At 44.9% G+C, this 20426-nt stretch overlaps 1 protein-coding gene across 1 annotated transcript; it reads right to left on the bottom strand.

Moving 5' to 3' along the window:
- Positions 1-8183: 8183 nt before the first annotated feature.
- CCR75_009739 (uncharacterized protein) lies at positions 8184-8495 on the bottom strand (the record flags this gene model as incomplete). Its single annotated transcript, XM_067967778.1, has 1 exon — positions 8184-8495. The coding sequence occupies one exon, from the start codon at positions 8493-8495 to the stop codon at positions 8184-8186; it is 312 nt and encodes a 103-aa protein (XP_067820275.1).
- Positions 8496-20426: the final 11931 nt, after the last annotated feature.

The raw sequence follows: 20426 nt of genomic DNA, 5'->3' as shown, positions 1-20426 counted from the left end.
TCAACGGCACCTTTCTAAAAAGGGCATGTCGCGATGAACCATGCCGTTGTCCGTTCATAAACGTGGGCACCTTAATGTGCTCCGGAATCGAACCCACGGTTGTGGTCGCCGACAGCGAGCGCATCTCTTGCACATACTCTTGCAGAGATCGCTTCGCCTGTCGCGCTCCAAAGAAGCGCGCCTGAAGAAATACTTCGTTGTTCGGCGGCTGGTACATGGCGCGAATCTTTTCCTTAAAGATCGCCCATGAAGGGAACGCTTTTCTGTCCGCCATAAGCGCCGAGTAAGCCCACTCTGAGGCCTTACCGCGCAGATGCGACATGGCGTACGACACCATCCGGCTGTCGTCCTCGATGAGCTGGGCGACACCGCATTGCTCCACGGCTAAAAGCCAGTGGACAATCGCGTGCGCCGCAGTTCCATCGAACTTGGGCGGGTCCATCCGAATGGGCCTCGGCTGATGCGGCCGGGCAGAGAGCATCTTAACAGTCCTGTTGAGAGCCTCGCTCCGAGCCTGCTCATGCCTCAGCTCATCCTGTGTCTGAGTGACGGACTCCGCCGCAGCATGGCTCTGTGCCTCGGACGCGGACCTCCGCTGTCCGAGCACAAATGCCATAAACTGCTCCAACTGAGCAACATGTTGCTCAGGAGGACTACTCGGGAGCCTGGCCAGGGCTTGTTCACCAAGTCCCTGCGCCATTAGCCCTGCCATCTCCCGATGATGTTCGGAGAGGTGGGGAAAATGAGCCCAATCAATATTGAAGCTCATCCCCACGTACACACGCAGAGATGCGGGTCGTAGGAAGGATTTCAAGTGCTACCAAGTGTAGGCAGGCACGTTGTAATGCGGCCACGCTCTACTTAGACACACACCCTAGCACAGCGAGGAAGCGGTTTAACCTGCTTCTCTTGCGTGCAGTGAGGTAGTCGTGGTGGGCGCGCTAGCGACCTCACCCAACGCACTAACTACTTTGAATAAGTGTCGTCACGGGATAGGTAATCCGGCCCCTCGTGCGCACTTATGAAGAAGGAAGAAGTTTTCAGACTGTTCTATATTAAATCGCATTAAAGATAAAATACCTATTTCTACCAATTAAAACGCCATCCCCATAGATAATACTTAATATTTTTTGCGAGCGTATCTTTCTAGATACCTTGCGTAACGGATGACGCTAGCCGTCATCCCTCCTAATGTGAATGCACCCATGTGTGTCACATACACAATGGTTGGTCACAAATGTGCACCACACCCGAGTGCTGGGTCTAATTACTATTATTTAGTAATTGACCATCCCCTTAAGTACACCAAGTGTACTTAACGGGACTGTGTAACATTAGGGCAATTTTAGCCGTTACACCCGTTGCGTAAATTTTATATCCTATAAGAGGAGAAAGAAGTCTAAATTATTTTCTTCTTTTAGTAATGTTGACTTGTAACTCCAATACTGCCAATTTTTTGTAATGTTGAAGCAACAAGACAATTGTTCTATTGATTGGTTGATTCAAGGTCAAATCAAACCCGCCAATCGTTCCAAGAAACAATAAGGCGGTGTGCAAGGAGGCACAATACATAGTTGCATATCAATATATTGAAGTCAGTAGAAATGAAATTAAGTAGTAGGAACTTTATATTTAAATAGTGTTTCGTTTATTCCTATAACAAGCCTTCCTAACCACATACATTTTAGTAGCTAAGAAGTCGAAGCTACTTATAATTGAAGGTGATACTAGTACTATTATCAGCTCCAGCAAGAGGTGCCCCGTTACACCTGGTGGCACTCTGTGATGCGTTAACAGCCGCGTACGTTCCAACCGACAAGAATATATTGGATGAAAGTGGAGGTCCTGTCAAGAAAGCTTCCAGGAGTTGCGTGAAATGCTCGCTCACCTGAGTAATCTTGAGTGGAGAGCGGTCGAACGTATAAGTTCGGCCGCAGGCGGGCGAGGTGTTAGAGTCATGTTATTCGCTCTACAAAAAGATGATCAACAGGCGGCTGAACCCGAGCTCATTCAACATGAACTTGATGGGGCCCTAATAAAAGTAATGTTGCTTCATCAGCAAGGCTCTCAATAGACAGAAGTGTTATGAGCACAGGTGCTTATAAGTTTAAATTTTTGAGGCAGCAGCATTTCAAATGCTGCTAGACGGCCGACACTTACGCGTCGACTGAAAGCTTAACGAATGTAATCTCTAATTTTAAAGCACTCCTTGCTAAGACGGTTCGTTGAATTTGACGATGCCATTAAAGCTCGCCGCATTAATGATGATGCGACGATTGGCATGTTCAACTCGGCCGGACGTGCCAATTTTGGGCCTTAGAACTCAAGCTTCACGACTCATATGTGCTTGGGTCGTATGAGTTCTTTAAGACCCGGCTCATGCGAACATTTGACCCGCCACGTATCGATTTCAGGGCTCGCGCGGAGGTCACCGTTCATTGTTTATACGGACCATGCGTCTTTACGCACGGCCGTAACAGTTCACAACTCTCGCAAAGAATGGCGAGATGGTTGTCTTTCTTCGCTGAGAAAACCTTTTCCGTCGATATAAACCAGGACGATATGATGTCGCCGCTGACACCGTTTCGTGCCAACCTGATTATAAATCTGCCCCAAAAATCAAGCGTGATGTTAAGCCCACTGTTGTAAAAAATGTGCTTCATCGTCAGCATTACTTGACGAGGTCAGAAGAGCCTATCAAGACGATATGACTCCTAAAAGTTTGATGGATCACCTCAGAAGTCCATCACAACAATCTTTACAAGATTGTTGAAACTATGTCGCTCTTGAACAGATATTCACAACACGCAATGGCTTACTGTATTATACAGTTATTGCTAAAAAAGTGAAACGCTTTGTGTCGTCATTCCCACGCATAATGATTTGCGATTGCGATTGCAAATCATGCTTGACTGCTACGATGCATCAAAAATGGGAAATGCGAGTTAATATGAGAAGACTGATCTCATAGTAAGTCGCGATTTTTACTAGCCTCGCCAGTATGAATACGTCCGCAAGTTTATGCGTGTACGCAATTTACGCGTTTCGTCTGACCATCTATCTCTGGATGTTCAGAAGTTGACAAAGTTAGCCATTTTTCGAGAGATCGGAACACGGATTGCCAAAACTCCGTCGTGGACCGTGGATCTCTATCGGAGACTAGACTTTGGGGTGAACCGTGTAGTTAGAATACCGTGTCGATAATGACACGGGCAGAGCCCGGAGCCGTGATCGACTCTTGTACTGCAACAAGATATACCAACTTGCTGAATCTCTCTACAAAATCAAGGCTTTCATTGTTTTTGTTATCCTTTACGCGAAATCCGAAGACGATGTTTATAAATAAGGACTGCCAACATTCTCCCGGAAGTGGTAGAGGCTGAAGAGGTGCGCGGGATGAAAGGCTAGGCTTCACCCGTTGACATACCTCGCAAGCACGAATGTACTTGCCCACGAACTGATTCTGGCGGGGCCAGTAAAACTCGCGACTTACTGTAAGATAAGTCTTCTCCCATTCACGATGCCACATGTTGGTGCATCGTGACACTCATACATGATGGGCAAGCGCAAATCATTGTGAGTTCTTTGCGAGAGAGGTGATCTATTTATGGCCGTGCGTAATGAGGCATGGTCTGTATATACGATGAACGGTCTATCTCCGAGGAGATAGACCCTAAACTTAGCCAGTGCTTATTTCATTGCAAGGAGTTCCTTGTCATGCACTGGATAATTGCGTTCAGCTGGTTGCAGCTGACGCGATTGGTAACAGACGACGCGCTCCGCGCCTTCTGTATCGTATTGCATTAACGCACAGCCGATTGCAAAATCGCTTGCGTCACATACCACATGGAATGGTCTGTCTTGATCTGCAACCGCCAAGATGGGCTATTAAATCAAGCTTTTCTTATTACTTTCAAAGGAACGCGTACAATCAGCGTTCCATAGCCATTTCTCGTATTTTTTCAAGAGACGAGAGAGATGAACTGTCATCTCGGCATAATTGCGGGAGTACTTGTGCAAATACGCCGCTAATCCAAGGAACTTTCTAAGTCCCTTGACATCGACTGAACCTGGCCAGTCGGTGATTGCTTTGATCTTTTCGGGATCAGGGCGCACGCCGTGTTTACCGACGATGCACCCAAAAAGTGGTATTTCGCTTGCAGCGAATATACACTTCTTGAGATTTGTATCCAATTTATGTTCTCGCATAAGTGTAAGAACCTGACGAACGTGAGTTTTATGAACTTCCACGTCCGTTTTACCGTCCATGGCCCGGCTATGGACGAATACATCGTCGAAATAACTTGGTGCGAAATCCCGCACCGGTCTCAACAGATTTGTTACACATCTGTTGAATGTTGCAGGGGTGTTACTAAGCCCCTGAGGCATCACTAGCCATTCCCAGAGCATCCCACTGGGAGTGCTCACTGCTGTGTACGGGATGTCCGTTCACGCATAAGGATTTGATAGAACCCATCCATCAGATCCGTAGACGAAAACATGGTACTCTTAGACATACCATCTATGATTACGTCCATTCTAGGTATCGGCGTTTGAGCCGGTACCGTTGCAGCATTCATTTTATTGAATGCGTGCACTATCTACCACACTCCTGTGCTATTTCGCTCACAGAACTATGTGGGAAGGTTGACTCCCTCTCATGGCCCGCGTTAAATCGATTGATAACGAATTTATCGATTGCAGTACTTGTTCACAAGGCAATGGCCACTGCTTCATGACACAGTAAATCGAGCCCGGTTTGAGCTCGATCTCATGTCGAGTGCCTTTATCCTTAGGCAACTCGCATGGAACTGCTTCAGGAAATAAAATTACCGCTGACCAATATCGGATACGTATTCGTCCTCTGTGACGAGTACGCAGATCTGCTTGATTTTACCACCACGCAGATTTCTCAAGAACCGCTTAGGTTCAAGGGTTGGTAATTGAGATATCTCCGATATTAATTTTGGAGGCGCATACAGCTAAGACTATAAGCTCCTTCTCTTGATCCGGCATTAATCACGACATTCAATGTCTCGGTTTCTTCCTGGAATTTGTCCACAGGCTGCAGAGGGGTAATTTTTTCGGGATGCTGAAGTTTTGTCATTTCAGCATTCACTATTTGAGGGGTTTTCTCCTCGCATACGCGGGGTTTATTCCCTCAATGTGTTCCGACTGTGATTGTGCTATCACCGTTGGCTCCTCTGGGGTCGACTCTCTTCTCGACCTAGGATCATCGTGTTGTCCATTTTGGAAAACCGGTATCTTGCTTGAATTTAGCCGCTAGGCGTACTTTCATGTCTCAATCCACTCGGCTTCTTCGAGTGGTGGACCTTCGGCGCTGCCTGTGCATTAGCACAGCCTCCGGCAGCTGACTTAACAGTGTGATTAGTAATCACACTGTTTAGTAATCACACTGTAATCTTGTGCAGTTGTACTAACGACCGTACCACAAGCGAGGACATCGCACTCACTCGTAGTACATCCACACCCTTGTGGACGCTCCAAGACGTTCATCAGATGGCCATCTGATGAACAAGTGGCAAGCATCTTTACGGGTCGATGCTGCCAGCTGATCCTTGGCTCATATTTTCCGAGCCAAGGTAAACCTAGGATGACATCAAATTTGTCATCCAAATCCAGTACGATGAAATCATCATTGTGCTGTAAATCTCTTAACGTGTAGTGAAAGTTCACTACGCGTTTCATTGCTGTTATCGATGCTCCTGTCGTTAGACGCACCGTCATCCTCGTTAGGATGTCGCGCTCAACATATTTGAGCCTACGACCCTCTAGCGACTGGCGACGAGTAAAGTTATTCGACGCTCCACAATCCTCTAGGGCTCTAATTGACAAATCATTTGTTACTTTTAATTTCAAGGTGATGAACGATACCTCATCACCAGGTGCAGAGACACAATATGATTGTGTGTCTGGAGCAACTTAAGTCAAGAGATTTGCAAATTCTCTTGAGGTTGCTGGATCAGTAGGGCGTTGCGCACCTACTGACCCCGACCGTTTTTTTGGCGATCCACCTCGCTGTTGCTATTGCAACAACGTCGGACCCGCGACCGTTGCCCTTTTTGGCATTCGGTCCATAATTTCGTTCAGTACCCTGGAGCACTACACTCATGAGCGTAGTGTCCTACCTTTTGACAGCGATTGCATTTCTGCAATCGCTTGTTGTTCGAAAAGCGAAGTTTCTCGCTTCCGACATAAGAGATGTCTATAGGCTCTGGACCTCCCAGTTCGTGTCGTCTTGGAGGACGATATGATGACGAGCTAGATTGAGCCTGTCTCTAGTTAAAGTCCTCTTGTTCGGCAACGGATATTGCTTCTTCAAGCATATCCAGTTTCCAAGAAAAACAGATGGGTCTTTCGGGACCATCCATAAAACCTTGCATGAACACCGTAATCAACGTGTGTTCATGAACTGGGTTATTTGTAATACAACTCGCTAAGAGTCGTATGTGCTGGGCATATGCGTGCACATCACGCTTGCCTTGCTTGAGTTTCAGAAGCTCTGAACGAGCTCTGAACTCATCCCTAGGCGGTTCAAACGTCTGTTCAAATCGGGTTTTAAAAGCCTCTAGCGAGCCAAAGACATTGGGTCGCGCAACCTTAAGGCCTAGTGCCCAAATTTTGGTACGACCTGCCAAATTTGACTAAGCAAATGCGAATTGCATTTGCTCGTCGACGATCTGACGATCCCTTATGGTATCGCTCAACTTGACAAACCATCTTAAGAGGGAGTCTTCTTCGACTCCCCTATATTTATAGATGTCAATCTTTAAGGATTCGGGACGACGCGTGTGCTTCATCCCACGTCAGGTGTCTGTAGCTGATGTAACCTCAACAGTTCTGCCTGTTGAGAGCCTTGCTGATTAAGCAAGGCTACATTCTCCTTCGCCTCGACTAGTTCATGTTGTATGAACTTGGCGATGGCTGAATCGAGGGCATCTCTGTCCAAACCGGACAGCATGGCCAAAGTGGCATCGTTCCCTACGGTCGAACTTATTCGTTCGACGCACTCCTCTCTGTGTCACTTGGAAATTAGTAGCTATCACGCGAAACTTGATGCGTATTTCCATTAACATCTAACATGTCAATGTTATATGGTGGAATTGTGGTCCTTGGACGAGCTACAAAGTGCTACCATATGTAACGGGGCACTACTGACTTGTACTGCTTCAGTACAAACCCACTTCGCACTGCCTCAGTGCGAGTGGTGCCCCACGTCACTTCACGTACACTAGTACGTGCAGAGGAAGACTCTCTTTTAAGCACTTGCTTTAAAGAGGTTAATTGAAAACTGTATTAATATAATTAAGTTCTTCTGTCCTGTTTACTTAATACTGACTTAGTTATAAAATTAATACAAAACATGTAATAAAGTCTCATCTGTCTTTCTCTTTGCGCGCGTCCGGCGCTGACTGACAGCGGAGAAAGTAGATATAATGGTCTATATCTACCAATGGATAATCTTTTAGAATATTACCACGAAAAGTAGTATTCTCCAAATATTCTCTACCTTTTAGATAATATGTAAATAAACAACCTTCAATTGTTAATTTCATGTAGCGATACACCCCGTTACAATACGCACAAAGCAATAAAACTTGTCTGAGGACTACCGCAGCGATGGAGTCTTGGCTACATTTTCTTATGCGAGTGGGTCGTGAACAGGCTGGATTTTATATGTTAATAAATGTATACTGCATTGTTCAAATACGTAATCATACAGAGGGAATGCCATGGACCGTGTCTGGTTTATGCCAAACTCCAGAAACAAACCTTTCTATCTAAAATTCTATCAAAAGTAACACTGCTCGTTATTTTGACGGTGTTTGGAATTCAACCCCAGATGCTAGTTGTAACCATAAAATATCTTGTCATCACAGCACAATCTGCTGTGCCATTGCTAGAGAGATAGTCTCGATGAATTTTTGAAGCTCTTTTGATGGTTGCATATTTTCTGTATCTCAACATTAGTGAAAGCAGTCTTTCAAAAGGTGACGGGAATGGTACAAACATTTATTTTGAAGCCACCACTCCGTCACAAAAATACAGCTTAAACATGTATTTACGAAATAAAAGACTACCGATTACAATATACAACATTTGTAACGCGACTGAAATGTAGTACTAGACGTGACGAGAATGGTGAAAGGTTATCCCTGCATTTATGCGCGCAGATTGCGGGAGGCAGTCGCAGAAGCGGTTGCGTACGAATTTCCACTGTTGCCAACTGGGGCAACATTATAACCGTAGTTTGGGTTGTACGGGTTGTATGGGTAGTATCCCACGCTTGGTCTATATCCATAGCCACCACCATAGGGGTACCCAACGTTGACGCCGACGCCGACGCCACCGGAAAGACCAGCTGCAAGGCCGAGCAGACCCAATGTTTCTGCGACTTCTGCGGATGCATCGACAGAATTGCCATATAGGGCCGCACTTGCCATGCATAAAACAATCGCTGACTTGTTAAACATCGTTGAAATGTGTTCACGACTTGGTTGGAGCGATGGGAATTTAAGAATGAACTCCTCTTGCAACGTGCGAAATGCGCAGCAAACAAGTCAAATACAATAATCACCATCTGCCGGATGGAATACAGAGTCCGAAGGTAAAGAACATCCCAAATTAGACTGCTGGTGCCCATGTTGTGAAGAGAAGCTTGACCAAATGGTGTATTCTTGGATTTCTGTATGATTCGCCACATGTCATAATGATTACCGTCTCGGGTTTAGTTGATATGCGAACTCTCTTTCGGCTCTCTAAATTACATATCTGACACCCGTTAAATTCATTTCGAATTTTATTATTGACTTCACAAATAGTAAAGAGGGGCTAATATTGACGTGAATAACAATTGTAAATTAAGTAACAGCGACTTGTTAAATGCTGTAAAACAGACCTTACACCCTATAATTAAGTATTGTCGTTTTGGATCATGCGTATGGGATCTAGAGCCAATATAGGGGTTGAGATCTATTACTTCTTTTCTTTTCAAAATGTTTATGAAACGAAAAACAGCGCTTCACACAATATTTGAGCTTGGCATTGTGGCTACAGGCGAGACTTGAGTAAAATACGATCAACAGTAAACTACAAGTAATAAAGTTGCGCTCCTTTCTTGAAGTGTTTCATTCCTGGCAAGACCAACTAGTTCATTAGCATAAAACATCACTATGAAGTCGGCAATGACAAAAAATATCGTCCTATCAATTCTTCGTGTCTTTTTATATCAATTGCGAGCATGTCAACGTCTCTAGAAAGATAATGTTTGAATAAGGATGCATTGTTTAATTCCCAACGGGCTGCGTGCACATCGAGCGAAAGTGGCAAACGTGATCTTGCAGGACTTCCGTCGTTTTTTTAGAATAGATAGCTACTGTCTCGTATCAGGTCATTTGGCGATACCGCGTTCATTGACCTCCAAATTCACACTTATTACAGAAATAGACACGATAGCTCACAAACACGCCACGTCGCCACGAAGTGTGACGCTCTTACCGGTGCAACACAATCGGTCAAGCATAGACTCGATAGCTGTCCAACATGATTTACCGCGATATTGTATCGCTATCAAGAATGGTCTTTCGCTGATCAAGAGTGGTCACGTGCGCATTCCTACCGAAAGCAGTCGATAGAAGAGTACCTGGAAGTCCCGTTGCACGCCGTTTTGTCAGCCAGGAGCTCCGCCACAGTCAAAAGTGGACACCTGCACCTTTCAAAAAAGGTTGAAATAATGTCATGCCGCAGCAACGACTTTCCTTCTCGGGCAGAAGCATGGAAAGCGTACGATAACGTCGTCGTCGTGAAAGAAGCCGATGAATGTGATTTGACTTATCGCTAGTTAGAGAATCTATACCGCGACCGACGTAATTAATGGGTTGAGAGAGAATAGGAATGCGTTTCCAGGATCTGACAAGTCTCCGGCAATATCAATTGCATAAGCTCCCATGCAATCAGATTAGAGCATTTTTTCTGCGTTATAATTTCAGCTTTCGTGACGCTAAAGTACACAATACAAGTCTATGTTCGACACATGATGCAAGTATAGCAATGTTATACTCCACATGTGAGCAGGAATATAGTTTGAGCAGACTGGAGATGGTTTCAAATATTTGCTTGTGACCACCACTTAGGAAATGACTATACAGCTGCTACTGAATCGATAAACGACGAGCTTTCATCTATTCTCTCCAGATGACTTAAACAATTTCACGTTGTTGACTTCGTTATCGACCCTTGCGCTGATGCAATCTGACGTGTGCGCTGCGACGACCGCGAGCTCGTCGGAAGCAATACGCGAGGCTAAAACCAGCTGACTGGACCAACTGTTCAGGATTCGAATCGTCTTAAAGAGAAGACCTTTATCCACCGGCAACTCGTGTTAGTTGCACTGCTGGTGGTATGCTGGAGTCAAAGCTCATACCAATACTTAACTTAATAAAGCGCATCCACTATCAGTCCCGCGAGGCTACATAGAATACACAGTATATCTATCAGCGCTTCGCTTTAAACGAATGTTCCACGTCAAGCACCTGAAGCGCTGTTGCGTGGCCCAATTGTGTAACGATTGAGGCGTTCGGCAACCAGCTTGACTCGTTCCTAAAAGTCCGTCGGGTATCTTCACGAAAGTGTGTCATCGATTGTCGAGAGGCGAGTAATTGGACTTGCCCAGGTCGTTCAAAAGTAAAACACTATCTCGTGGAGATGTTGCAAGATCTACGAGGATCGCGACCGAACTATAGCGAGAGCGCCTACGAATGTTACCTCGCGCCAGTTCGCTTGGTGATGCCCATTGACGGTTGATGGACTAAGCTCGTGCTTTTTGTAGATTTGTTACAAATATTACAGAAGAAGACACGATCGAAGTGTACTGACAGGCATCGTCTGGTTGGCTGAAAATAGGAGATTTGAACTTCATTTTATTAAATCAGGATTTTACCTGCGTTTGAGTATCACTACATAACTTACACTCGACAACCTACGGGACACCAATGAAATCTAAGGTTCCAACGTTTCCGCACTTTCTTGTACTCGTTAATGCGTTATCCCTGCTGGCATCCCTCGACGCCGCCCCGTTAAGAGACGCTGCGGCATCGCACGCAATCAGTGTGCCATCGAAAACGGAAGATCCTTCGAGCCGCATCGAGGAGAGAATGATTAATGTCCCGTACTTTATTCAGAAAATGAGCAAAGTACCTGAAAAAGCTGTGGAGGACGTTTCGGAGGCTGCCGTTAAGGTAGGTGAAAATGAAATAGAACACGATAAGAGTATAAAAGAACTATACAACTTTCTGGTTGACGTTGAACATCGCAAACCAACGTTTGAAGAGGCAGCGCTTACGAAACCACTTGAAGAGGAGTATACACGCTTGAAATTTGTCACTGAAGCTACCGATATTTCCAATACGAAGGAAACGACGGAAAAAAATCATAAACATCAGTCTGATGTTCCGGAAACACTATCAGCAAATGAAGCTTCCACAATTGCCAAGTTGATTTTAAACGACCCCAACAATTTAAACCTGCCGTCGCTAAAGAGCTTTCTCGATAGTTACCCTGGACTCTACTACCAAGTGCTGAGTGTGGAGCTTGAAAAGACTTTTTCGCATGATATTGAAAGTCTAAGTAACCTTCTTAAACAAGGTGGTGACATTGGCATGATTCTTCAAGTGCATCGGCTAAACAATTGGCGCAAGGAAATTGATTCGTCGTCTATCTCGCCACTTTTTGAGGTTCCAGAATTTGAAGGATGTCTGGAGTATTTAAAGTCGAAGGATTTTGAAAATTGGATTGATTTAATTACGAGAATCAATGTAGACGCTGCACCGTATAAAATTTTGCTGCGCGAGCTGAAGAATAGGCTAAGTTTTGACCAATTGGCTCAATTGCTTCTAGGCGCATCGACTGAACGTGAATTTGTTCAATTAGTTGGTAAGAACCTCGAAAGGGAGCTATTTAAAAGCTGGTTGGACCATTGTACACAGGAGCAAGTTCGCGAGCTACTGAAGATTGAAAAGCTGAATACGAACGAGCTCTTCAAATCACCCGTCACCAGGCTTTATTTGTTGTACATCACTGAAAGTTCGTCTGCTATGCAGACAGAATGTCTGGAGTGGTTAACTCAGATTTACCAAAGGGAAAACAAGGCGGTACGAATTGCGGCGACGGCCATGGAATACAATAAGATACTTTTATTTCGTCTGCAAATGAATATGTGGAAACGCGAGAGTATGTTAAATCTTTTTAAGAGATTTCACTTTGGTCAAGTCAAGTTCTCGACGCAGAAGAATCCATTGTTTACCTTGTGGGTTGATATCGCATATAAGCGCTTAGCGAAGCTTGAAGCTGTTAATGTACTGGTGAAGGAAGCACTGTTAGATTACAAGGGTGTTGACAAAGCGCAGCTACCCACAGTGGAGATTCTTCGTACTTTTGAGGATTATAGCTCGGATAGGTCGAGAAATGTTATGCTTAACGCAGCAAAACATTTGTTAAAATGTCTCGAGATTGACCAAGCCGGCGCCGAACAATTTCAAAGCTCTAGACGGCTATTTTGGAATGAATTTATACAGGGAATGGAAGCCACTGAAATAGGACAAGTGATAGCGACTCACCACAATGATTTAGAATTGGAAGGTTTGCTTCCGGCTGCGTTTAAAAATGAGGATGCAGTTGCGCTTAGTTATGCTGAAGATTTGTCGGAAGGGATATCTCGTAAAAGAAACAGAGGTGGTGATTCATTAGCAGCATTACGTAGTATTGAAACTCAAGCTGGCAATGTACCTGAAGCAAAAGGAAAACGGTTGCGAACTGGATAAGCTCTATGTGCGCAAAGAATCACTTGCTTTGATGAGGTCTTGTGAGGATGATAGAAATATTGCTGCGTGACAGGTTAAAAAGTGGCCCCACCTACGAACGGCGCTACAGTTTTGTCACGAATTAGGTGTTACTTGCCTAATTTTAATAAATATCGATTGCATTCAATATTAAGTATTTAGCGAAAAAAGCAAAATTGTATTTATATTTTAAGTTTCCATCGACTGACTTTAAAATATTAATAGCAAACTATTATATCTCTTCCTTGCGCACCGCCCAATCGTGTCTAGTAACGATTGGCGGGTTGGACTAAACTTGAATTAACCTATCAACAGAACTTTTGCCTTGTCGTCCTCAATATTACCAAATTTGGTAAGATAAAATTATTAAATCAAAATTAAAAATTATAAAAAATATACTTCTTTAATATTTTCCTATTATTATAAATAATATTTATTTTTCATTTCATAAGAAATTATTTTTTGTAACAGGACACTCAATTACATCATCCCAGTCCTATAGTGATTGATGTAAAGTACTAATGTTTCTTTCTCTGTAAGTTGGCACTTAATAGTTTTTGTTTCAATTCTAAACTTTTTCTTTGTGCATGGTATCAAAGCCCGTGCTCGTAGCCTGCGATGCTGCAAAGCTAGCAGCTACACTTAGTCGTGTAGCTGCTAGTAATGCAATGTTTTAGTAGACGTTCAGGCGTCTACTGCTAGGAGAGGATCACCTCCACCTCCGATTGGAGGCTCGTACGGGTCGGCGTCACCGTCAAAAACGATGACCACTATTATCGCCGCATCGATAGTACACTTTCAAGCGTTCAAAGGATGTAACTCTTTTGTTTCAAGTTTGGGAAACTTTGATTTATAATGTGTGAAGCACACGGCGCGAGGCCTGACCTGATTACAATAGAAGAACAAACGTACTTTATTCAAAGTTGACGATTTAGTCCTCCTGTAAACGATAAAACTACCCATTCATGTAGTGACGAATGTGTTAAAAAAGATATTGCCTAATTTTATAGGCCCGTGTCGTTTACTGTACCGACTAGGCAGTACATACACGATCGAGATACCTCGTAGAATGCATGCGTTGATCGTGAACGTTCCCGTCATCGTGACTTAGCGTCGACGACCGACAATGTTTGTCACGAACAGTTGCAAAACCGTGCAGAAGTTGCGATCGAACAGCTGTCGAACGAACGGGCGCACGTTTTATGTCCGACGTCTCCGCCCATACCACCGGTACGAGCCTTCTTCCGCTTTCGAATCAAACCGGCACGGTCCATGCCATCTGCCAAAGACTGATGGCCCAGGACAGAGATTGATTCTCACGAGCCATAACGTTTCACCCTATATCCTTCAAGGAAGAATATCTTGGCGAGCTGTCACCAGCTCGTCTTGAAGGGACTGATGCGCCCGTTCGTTCGACAACTGTTCGATCGCAACTACTTGCGGGAGGACGTTTCAAACGTCCTCCCGCAAGTACCGGGGGTCATGCCTTAGGTCATCGCGATAACTCGTTTTTTTGCCCCAAATTCCTCCCTCTCAATATACATTGACGAACTAGAGTGGTAAAAAGCGTTTATAGTGAAATGCTTCTTAAATCACCGCTAGATGAAAGGAATCCGAACGATCTATCTCGTTCGTTGGAGAGTTTATCTACCCTCGCATGACAGCTGGGAGCCTCGTTTCCCACTAATTATGAACGTTAGGGGTCTCATTCAGCGGTACGATGAGACACATTCTCTTCTTGATAAAGTTTATCGAAAAACGAGCGCTTCGCATGCTCGTAAAAGGATTGTAAGTTCTCAGTCTCTTCACGCACCTCGGAAGAGATGCACATCCTCCAATGAGGGTCTTTAAGGGAGTTCTTATCCAAAGGGGCATGGACTGCATCCTTAAAGCAGCAGGGACATGAGTCCCCCACGAATGGAACGGTAAGCCTGCCTATCTCGACTAACGGTGCATCTTATAGCTTGCACCAAACACAGTACTTTTCTGAAACGGGTGTGAAATAATAACCCAGATTGTCAAGCCTCAATCCTGTCGGTCCACCGCATCAGCAATGGAATTCTGCACGAAACAGACCACTGCTTGTTGAGCCAGCACGAATTTTCCTGCTGACTCAAGTACTTCTTTTCGGTGCGGCTGGTGCGCTACGACAATATTATTATTCTTTTTAGTGAAAGCATCATTGTTCTCACAATATTATTGCTTACGCTGCTGAGTATATCAGCATCATTATTTTAAAGTCAGCAATAGCCTCATTGCTATTACCGGGTTTGTTTTCTTCAATGTTTTTTTTCCTTCGCATTGATTTTATTTTTTGCGTGATGAGCAGCTAGATTGTTCATTGCTCGAGCGAGTCTCCTTCCTTGAATTAGGATCACTTTCAAAAATGTGGGTATACCTAGATAGCGTGAGCCATTAACGAAAAACGTTGTATGCTTTGTTGATGTATGCACCGAGTCGTTGATGGCAAATTCTGTCATCGACAAGAACTCGCATCAACTCGGAAACGAGTGGAGATATCCACGAAGAATGTCTTCAAGGATACAATTATATGTTCTGTCTGACCATCTAGTTTCCGATCGTCCAAAGTTGACATTTACGACCGTTTTCCAAGTGATTTGGACACAGATTGCCAAAAGTCGGCAGTGAATCTCGTTCCTAGACAAGTTCACGGGGTAACCCATGTGGTCAAAATATCTTGTTAATAATGACTTGAGCGCAGCCTTCGGCTGTGATCGACTCCGGGACTGTCAACACTCTGCCAAAAAAGGTAGAGGTTGTAACGGATCACGGGATGAAGCACTTGGCTTCACTCGTACACAAACTTCGCAATTACTCGAAGAGATACTTCGAGTTTACCTCCAATCGTATCCGAATTCGCCATAAACAATTCGGTGCCTGCGTCACGACGCATACACCGTTCTTCGTGAATGGCTTACGCCATCCACGTATACCTACTCAATAAGAGGGATGCTCTAGTTTAAGGGGGGTGGACTCGCACGAGCAAAACCATTTCTGGCTCATGCTCATCCCCGTCAAAGCTACCAACGACGCGAATGATGTCGAATCTCAAGACAGTGCGTGCAAAGCGCAATGAAAAAGAAAAAAAATATGAGTCAGCAGAAATGTTTTTGCTGGTTTGAGAATCAGAAATCCGTTTCGTACAGGATTCCATTGATATTGCAGTGGACCGTCAGAACCGGAATGCAGACAAACATGGAAGAGCAAATGTGCTTTAATTTAACATAAATGACCTGGTAATACTCTCTTCGGTAAACTTACCTAAGCGTGAAATCATTAATGTGGGTAGCACTAAACTACTACCCAAGTTCGTTGGGCCTTTCCGTGAACTGCATCGCAGAGGCAATGCGTGCACAATAGAATTGCAACGTAGGATGCGAACGCATCCTACATTTTACATTGTTCGGCTTTGTTCGTACGATCAGTACGCGGTTTCTTTCGAGAACGGATCTGACCACCCTTCTTAAGAATCCCTAAATATTCTTGTGGTCACGAACCAGATTCTCATGCTCAATCTGGCGATTCTCATGTCGGATCTGAAGATCCTCGAAACCTGGTTGAGCTGACGACAGCTCATCACGAAGAGCGTGATATTTTCGTTCGTACTCCAACATAAAGTACGCACTCTTCGAACGGTTTTCCACCGTTCGATATAGTGAGCCTGCACCGTCTGCTTCAACGAGCGACGCTTACCGCGCACGTGATCAAGTCCCTTCTCCAATTTATGGAGGGAGTTACGAGTTTGTCGATCTTCGACTCTAGATCTGACACACGGTTCAAATCTGATTTTTCCTTCTCTACCACAACCATTAGTGTATTCCCACAGTTGTCAACGATTCCTTGCGGAACGTATCAAAAACCACTGTGATGTGAAAGGGCAGCGAACGAGTTATCTTGTTCGCTGGCGCGGTTATCCACCTTCTTATGACAGCTGGGAGCCTCGTTCCCAGCTGATTGTTGACGTTGAGGGCTTCGTTCGTCAGTATGACGAGATTCATTTGACGGATCAGATGGTCCATTCGAAAACACGCGCCTCTGGCGCCTGTAAATTGATTGCAAAACGTCAATCGCTTCGCACACCTCAATAGCGATGCGAGTCCAACCCTAGGGCGAAGAAAGGGAATGAAAACCAGTTTTACTCGCTTCTTGTCAATGAAACATGAACAGGGATCAACCCGCGTGAAGCATGGAAGTCCTGCCTCACGATGCAATTTATACCTTGCACCTGTTGAAGTTCGTTTTTCAAACTTAACGCGAATCGCGTTAAGTCTTTGAAGCCAGACTTCCCGTCCAATGTCTTTGAAATTGCGAATGAACGTGCTCCAGACATGCATCAGCAAGATTTTATCTCGCTGAGTGATGCCACTATACCATCGATGCCTAAAAAAGCATCGAGATAAAAATCTTCCTCAGCGCGAAAGTTCTTCGCGCTGGTATCAAGGCCATCTAGCTTTGTCGCAATAAACAAGGGATATTTATTGTGACGAGTAGTTTTTTCAAACAAGCTATTAATTAGCTGTTTAGGCAAAAGCCACGGCTTCTTCTCTGGCGAAGATGGAATTTTTTAGTACTTACGAATCCCTGAGTGGTACCCACTGAAGCAGGGGTGCCACAACACTTTTATTACGATGGCTTACGACATCGTCATCATCACGCACAGAAATATGTTCGGATGACGGCACGGGAGACTCTGCTGGCGATGTGGAATCATCCTCAACGTCGCATGCTACCAGCACGTCTACTCGAATGAGCCTCCTCATTCGAAGGCTTGTAGTCTGCCGCCTGACGATGATCAGGCGTCTGTTCAGTTCTTCCCGAGTCGGCCATTTCATTCGACTTGCACTCATAGTCGACCTTGCCTGAGTCCATTTTGTATCGGAAGGGATCCACATTCTAGGTCAGGTTTCTGGCAACATGTATTTGATCTACCAGGTTGCAAGCTCCACGTGTCGACCGTAGGTCATTCTCATACCGATGGCCAAACAGAACGTGCCATTCGGGTCGTGGTGGATGTCTTACGCACGATAGCAAACCCAAAGGTTGGAGCAAATAGTTGCCCTTTGTGAACTTCGCTATAATAACAGTGTCCACGACAGTACGGGTGAGGCATCATTTATATGAACGGACTGCGCCATCCTCGGAGGTCAGTCCCGTTTGTGCGCACCTCAAGTCTTAGTGAGGGATGGCCCCTCAGTTGGCCCCGTGCGAAAGAGGGATATAGTTTCGTCAATGTAACGATGACCCGCGAGGGCATCATCTCAACGATAGAAACTTGCCTTAGTGACCCTGCCAGTTTAGTAGTAGTTAATAAAACTACGCCCTATGACCGACCTCTCCGCGGTGGCATTGGCGAGTTTGATGCTAAAAGCGTGAGCGAAGCTCAACGCTTTGTGAATGAGCGATTAGCCATATTATGAAAAGTCCATGACGCAATGGCAAGCGCACAGGACAATAAAAATAGGAATATGCTGACCACAATAATCGCCAAAATGAGCGCTTTAGAGTGGGAGAAAAAATACTATAAATTACTGCTATCTTATTTAAAAAAAAGTTATGTATCACCTAGAGGTACTACAAAGTTGTTGCCGCGTTTCGTTGGACCCTTCACGGTGGTAGAAGAGGTTGGAGACCTAAATTATAGGCTCAACCTTCCCCGTATATGAAGACGCACTCCGTATTTGACTTGAGTCGTTTGAAACGGTATGTAGACCCAAATGAGGTCATATACCCCCATCCATCTATGGAGACCGATGGTGACGCCGACTGTGGGTCGAGCGTCGATCGGGTGAGGGTCCAGTGTAGTCGGTATACATGATCCAGGAACAGAAGAGCTACCTCCTTGCCTGTGATCGATGTTGTACATGGTGCTTAATGCATCATTTTGCTCAGTCTGTCTACAAAGACAACGAGCCCCGTCTGACCCTTGAGGTCGGTCGGCATGCCGAACATGAAGTTTAGACTTACCAACTTTCAAAAATCGGTTGGAATCGGAAGCGGTTCAGTGGCGCACTGCTGGACGGTGCACACTTAACGCGCTGACACTGTTTGCAAGAGCGAATATACTTGGCCCCCCATCTGTTTAAGTGTGGCCACCAGAAATTCTCGGACGCTTTTAAATATGTATTTTACGGCCCAGATGACAATTAGATGATGCATTTTGGAGCTCGTGAAGAATCATCAACTTGAGACCTGTGTCATGAGGCACATAGATTCTCATGGTATCACAAGGTGACAGCTGATGCCATGACAGGCCATCGCTGTAGCTAAAGCGATTCAGCTTAGCTTTCAGGTGCGACGGAAGTGATACCTTTTGAGCGCCGAAGTAATTTAACAGCAGGCGACAATGTTCGTCCTGACGGTAGTTCTCTTTTATTTCATAGGCTAACGAGCTCGTTACATTGTATGCCTTCATGGCTGCCAACGTTGACGACTCAACTTATGCCTTAGCGCGAGACACACTTTTCTGGTTGTCTTACCTCGAAGTCTGGTCTGTGCGATAAAGCATCAGCCAAGACATTCAACTTACTCGGCTTGTATTCATCTTTGAGATTGAATTCAGAGAAAAACATAAGCCATTTTCCATTCGAAGCGACCGGTACGGTGAGTGTATTGCGGTCCCCAACGATGCGTGATCCGTATAAACCACGAATATTTTGGTGCCCAATAGGTGCCCTCGAAACTTGGCAAGAGTAAACTTTATTGAAAGTAGCTCCTTGTTCTGCACAAGGTAATTCAATTCCGCGGCTATTAAAAGCTGGGACTGATAAGAGATGACACGGTCAACGCCCTTGTCATCCTTTCGCATGAGTGCTCTACCGTTTGTAAGATTAATTGCATCGCATACGACGCTAAAGGGCTTATCCGCGTCTGGCAATGCCAAGACCGGTGCCCCTACAAGAGATTGCTTCACTGATGTGAACGCATCATCTTTTTTTTAGCCAAGCCCATTCTGCGTCCTTTTAAGGAGGTCAGCTAATGATTTAGTTTTCTCAACATAGTTCTTGCTATATTTATGCAAGTAATTGGCGAGCCCCTATGAATTGGCGCAAATCCTGAGATGCCGTGGGATTGGCCATTCCTTTACCGATTTTTACCTTGTCTGGGCCTGCTCGTACACAATATGTACCTTGGTAATCTGCAGCACGTTAAAGAAGATGATAAGTGTACTTAGGTTGGTACAAGGAGACTCGCACTGCGACAAATGTGTGCTGAGGATCGTTGTGTGAACATGTGCTACATCCTGCGCTGTTCCTCTCGTCGTGACTCATCCTTTTTTCATTTACGCACTTCCAAATGTTGTGTTAGTCCAAGTGGCTATCAATGACGGTAGACCGGGCTAAAGTTGTCTTAATGTTACACTCCCCGTTAAGTACACTTTGTGTGCTTAAGGGGATGGTCAATTACTTAAGTATAGTAATTATACCCACCACTTGAGTGTAGTTCACATTGTGACCCACCCTTGTATGTGCGATGCATGTATGTGCTTTTACATTTGACGGGATGACGCCCACGCGTCATCCGTTATGCGAGGAATACAGAAAGATACGA

Source organism: Bremia lactucae, linkage group LG1 (genome assembly GCF_004359215.1).
Source record: "Bremia lactucae strain SF5 linkage group LG1, whole genome shotgun sequence".
Classification (NCBI taxonomy): Eukaryota; Oomycota; class Peronosporomycetes; order Peronosporales; family Peronosporaceae; genus Bremia; species Bremia lactucae.
Note: the sequence above shows the minus strand (reverse complement) of the source record. Positions and strands in the feature narration are given on the sequence as shown.